The sequence below is a fragment of the Eurypyga helias genome, unplaced genomic scaffold (assembly GCF_000690775.1).
Source record: "Eurypyga helias isolate BGI_N326 unplaced genomic scaffold, ASM69077v1 scaffold30031, whole genome shotgun sequence".
Classification (NCBI taxonomy): Eukaryota; Metazoa; Chordata; class Aves; order Eurypygiformes; family Eurypygidae; genus Eurypyga; species Eurypyga helias.
The window spans coordinates 1-4,198 of record NW_010229385.1 but is presented as its reverse complement, the minus strand read 5'-3'; the positions used below and the strand labels follow the sequence as shown (position 1 = coordinate 4,198).

Here is a 4,198-nt window from a genome sequence, read left to right as displayed (position 1 = left end):
CGCTAATCCCGGCCCGAACTCCCGAGCCTGCCTGCGAGCTGGCGACCCCTGCGACGAATCAGCGTGAGACGAGGGAAAGAAGATGCACTTCCCCCGCCGGGTGCAACTCGTGAACCAGAGGAAAGTTTCCTTATGGACACTCGGTGTCTCGTTATTAGAACGCCCCTGGCCACAAAGCACCGAGGGTCAGGGTCGCTGCCGCGGGGATGCGGGTGCAGGGGGTTCCCCAGGGCACAGGGCTTCCCTCAGTCTCCCAGGGATGGTCCCACACCGCACACTCGCTGAGCAGAGCCAAAGCCCGGGTTTCCTGCCTGGTCAACAAGGGCCCTGATCAGCCTGCGGGTCCACATAAACCGCTTCAGCAGACACACGGACAAGAACAACCCACAACCACGCTCAGGCACTTCCTCAAAGCCAGAGGCCACATTCCCAGCGCTGATTTACACAGGGAGGTCTGATCAGGGCATCCTGACATCCCAACTCACGGAGCCGACACACCGGCCGGTACACAGGGCCCAGCACTCAGAAAGCAGGGTTGGGGGCTTGAAGTGCTGGAGACAATTCAAATTTCCCACTCTTCCTGGCCCAAATAATTAGCTGAGCCCAGCTGGACTTTGTTAGCAGTCTGCAGGTGAAGAAGTTAAAAACAAACGATTTACACCACTCCCAGGGGGGAGAGAAGACAGCTGGCTGCTTGCTGGCACAAAGCGGCTCTGCTCCCTGAAGGAAGATGTTCTAGGTCAGAGGAGCTCTGTTCCGATACACCTTGTCCAGCTTCTCACCTGAAGCAAAGCCCAGTGACACAGGGTTTCTCATGGCTCTAACATACCACTCCTCCCTCCATACAGCGACATGGAATGCTGCCCCCACAGACGCTGGGCTTTGAGGCAGACGCCCCTCTACATCTGAAGGGGAAGTCAGCAGCACGAGGCTGACACAAGGGCTGAACACTCGCAGTTTGCTTTACGTGCTGGAAGGCAGGGGAGAGCCCCAGAGCAGGATCAAGTGACCTTTATTAACCACTACAGCCTTCCAGCTTCATGTTAGAGTACGCAGCACTTCAGTACCGGCATCTCTCGCAAAATGTGTGGTTCTAAGTAGGTTTTCTGATGAGACTACATCTAACCCCTTTACTTCTACATTTTTGGCTTTGTATTCTCATCAGCTGCCATCTCCTGCTGGCAGTTCAGAGATCCACCTCCCAGCACCGAGCACGTCCTTTGGGCAGGTTACAAAGGTGGCTGTGCTGAGCGACCTCGGGCTCTACTGTCTTTCTGAGGGCCAGGGGCTGTGGTTTTGTCAAGACACTGCAGTGTGGTATGAGCCACTGTAAGAGGAAATAAGGACACATGCAGGTAGCTGGGTTTAAAATTCTCTACTTCCTTTCAGAAGGTTTAATGTCATTATCTTAATGAACCCTACAAACCACAAAAGACTGCCTGAAATACAGGCTGACTAAAATAGTGACCCTCCCCCCAAACTACACATTACACAGTTCGGTTCTTTTCTTTCTCAGTACAGAAGAGTCATTCCAAGTCAGCATTTGGCTTTGGAAACTTTTGGATTTGGGGCAAAGCTACATGCAACAAATGACATGTTAACCCTCAGCTCCCATTTTTACTGTGTTTTCATTTCAAGATCTGAGGTGCCTGTAAGTCTGCAACACCTGCTCTTAGTATTTGTTTTGACTACAGATGTCACCGAAACATCTAACATACAGCAGCAGGCCCCAAGCATCCCTGACGGTTGCCCCCTACTTGTCTGTGGAACAAACTTTAAGCTCCTGAAGTTTTTCACTTAGGTAGGTCGTATCCGCCTCTGTCAGATTCTCTGACTCTGACAGATTTTCAAGGAATCTGGTTCCCGCACAGGGCTTTCCTGTGATTGGATCTATGACCTTTCCAACCTTGAAAACAATTTCAGCCAGTTCGTGTTTCACGTGTTTGCTCCTTCGCTCAGGCAAGGCTTTCAGAAGGACGATGTCTCCAACCACACACTGCTGCAATGGGTCATGGGCAAAATAGGTTTTTCGTTTGTTAAAGAACTGTAGAAGGACAACAGGAAACCTTGGCATTAGACTTCAAGGTTAAGCAACTGGCAAAGACATAGTTAATATAAGCCAAATGCAAATTCACTAAGAAGTAAAGCCTTGTTTTTAAAAAAAGAGATTCAGTTCAGATCACAAAGAGAAACACAACTCTATGGCTTTCCCAAAGAAAGCGCAGCATGATCCTTCCCTGACAATCTCTCTGGCTGGGACGCTGTCGTCAGCCAAGTCTGTAGAAAAGGGGACGGGGAAGAAAAAGCCAAGTACAGAACGCTGTTCACAGTGGGTACAGGCAAAAATACAGAGCTCTTAACAGACCCCCTTTCCTGGCATCACCACCTCCAGCGGCCTCTCTGCTCTCCACTTCTGCTGTGTTAGCCTTTCTCTGCCTTGGCTCTTCCACGCTGAGCGACTTTCCTGTGCTGTCCACTTTCAAGACCCGATACCAATCCTTACTCATCCCAGGATGTCTGATGTTCATCAGCCCTCAAATCAGTGTTTTGAAGCTTGTCTTTTGATAGTTTTCTTGCTCAATTAATTTTCTTTCATATAAAAATTCCATGTTTATTCTTTTTGGAACGGCAGAATTCAGGATCTCCCTTTTAAGAAAGAAATTAACAGGTTCTTCTACTGGACAAAGTGTTGGACTGGGATGCACAAGACCCATTACTTAAGCCTGACTATTTGTAACCTCCTGGTTGCCAGAGTCGGGTTATTCCACTCACGTGCACCATGGCTTCCCTGTCTAACAATGGAGAAAATACGCATTTTAACCTGCCTGTGTGAAATGCATCCGCATGAAGTGATAAATACAAAGCTCACGGAGCACATCAGGGTACAGATTCCAATACCAAGAATGCATATAGACAACCGCTACCGAATGTACCGTAAAAGTGACCAGCGTCATGGCGTTCCCAGAAGGCAGCACACTCCGGATCAAACCAAACAATTAAATCTAGATGTGAAGCAAAGCTTACCTTCTCAATCGAGATCAAGTGAAGTGCATTAACAAAGCAACTCAAGGAAATACACTCAGCAGATGATTTGTAAGGAAGTGTCCTCACAACACACTGCTTTTCATCCTTTGCCGTCATCCCCACAGCCAAATCGTTCTGCAGGTTCCTTACGGAGTTCGCATGGTGAACAACGACCAAAAATTCTAAGAGTCAAATCAACTCCTCCCCCAGGGCAAAAATTACCACATAAACAAGCGGTTCACCAGCTTTTACCTTTAGTAAGTAAGGATCTAGCACAAGTCTTGTCACTCGCACTTTGGCAGTTTTCTGCATTTTGGTTCCGATTACTTCCCCTACTATCCACTTCGCGTGGACAGCTCCACGTGGGACAGACATTGCTCAGTTGTGGTCATCCAGTGCCTGGCAACAAGCAAGCAGACATGTTAGTTTAACAAAAAAAAACCCCAAACAGCTGCTGAGCAATACCAAAACCATTATTTCCATTTCAGACTAACGGCTTCACGGGGTCATTTCACTGGAAAACCAGGGTAGTTACAAGGAGTTCAAGGCTCCAAGTATTGTGCTACCTCAGCCTTGTGACGCAGCACAAGAAGGGATATAAACCCATCCCCGTTACCAGGGAAAGCTACCTCAGGATGGCAGTGAAAACTGACGTAACGGTCTGAGGATGAGATCTTAACCCACAAGGTCCACAAAATTCCTTTGAATCCCACCAGTTGTCACAGACACCAGACAGGAAAGCGTAGCTGTGGCAGTTACTACTGGTTTAACTCACATGCCAGCAGCTGGCCTTGCTGGCATAGTTAATCGGGTCTGTATGGTTGGAGTTAACCCACACAGCGAGCAGGCCACAACTTCTGCTCAGAACGCCATTTACATCAGGGGGTCTCGTTATTAGCTGAGCTGATGAAAGCTAAGAAAGGCAATAAGCTTCTCAAAGCATAGAAGACAGGGTTCTCTGACCTACAGTAAGTGCAGTCACTTTTGAGGTGGCAGTTTCCTGTAGGCAGTTATACTCCGTTACCCTATCTGAGCAACACAGACAACCCCCACACGGCACAGGAGAGCTCCAGGAAGCCAGGAGCCAGCCAAGCCGGCTGGGCGTCTCTCGCGGCGAGGAAGATCAACAAGGAAGTTTAAACAGACTGAGAGCCTTCTGCCCGCCCCGGGTCCC

General features: G+C 48.9%; 1 protein-coding gene across 1 annotated transcript; it reads right to left on the bottom strand.

Annotated features, from left to right (window-relative positions):
* Positions 1-1,752: 1,752 nt before the first annotated feature.
* Positions 1,753-3,427, bottom strand: MRPS17 (mitochondrial ribosomal protein S17). The gene is made up of 2 exons (XM_010160388.1): positions 3,277-3,427; positions 1,753-2,044 (listed from the first exon to the last, which is right to left on the bottom strand). Exons 1-2 carry the CDS (start codon positions 3,397-3,399, stop codon positions 1,754-1,756), a joined length of 414 nt encoding a protein of 137 aa, XP_010158690.1. The 5' UTR covers positions 3,400-3,427; the 3' UTR covers position 1,753.
* Positions 3,428-4,198: the final 771 nt, after the last annotated feature.

What these genes read in the sequence shown, in the direction of transcription:
- MRPS17 (XM_010160388.1), bottom strand. Translation starts at nt 3,399, where the DNA reads ATGTCTGTCCCACGTGGAGCTGTCCACGCGAAGTGGATAGTAGGGGAA. An exon ending in TAGATCCTTACTTACTAAAG is followed by an intron (nt 2,045 to 3,276) that starts GTAAAAGCTGGT and finishes GTCCTTCTACAG; the next exon opens with TTCTTTAACAAACGAAAAAC.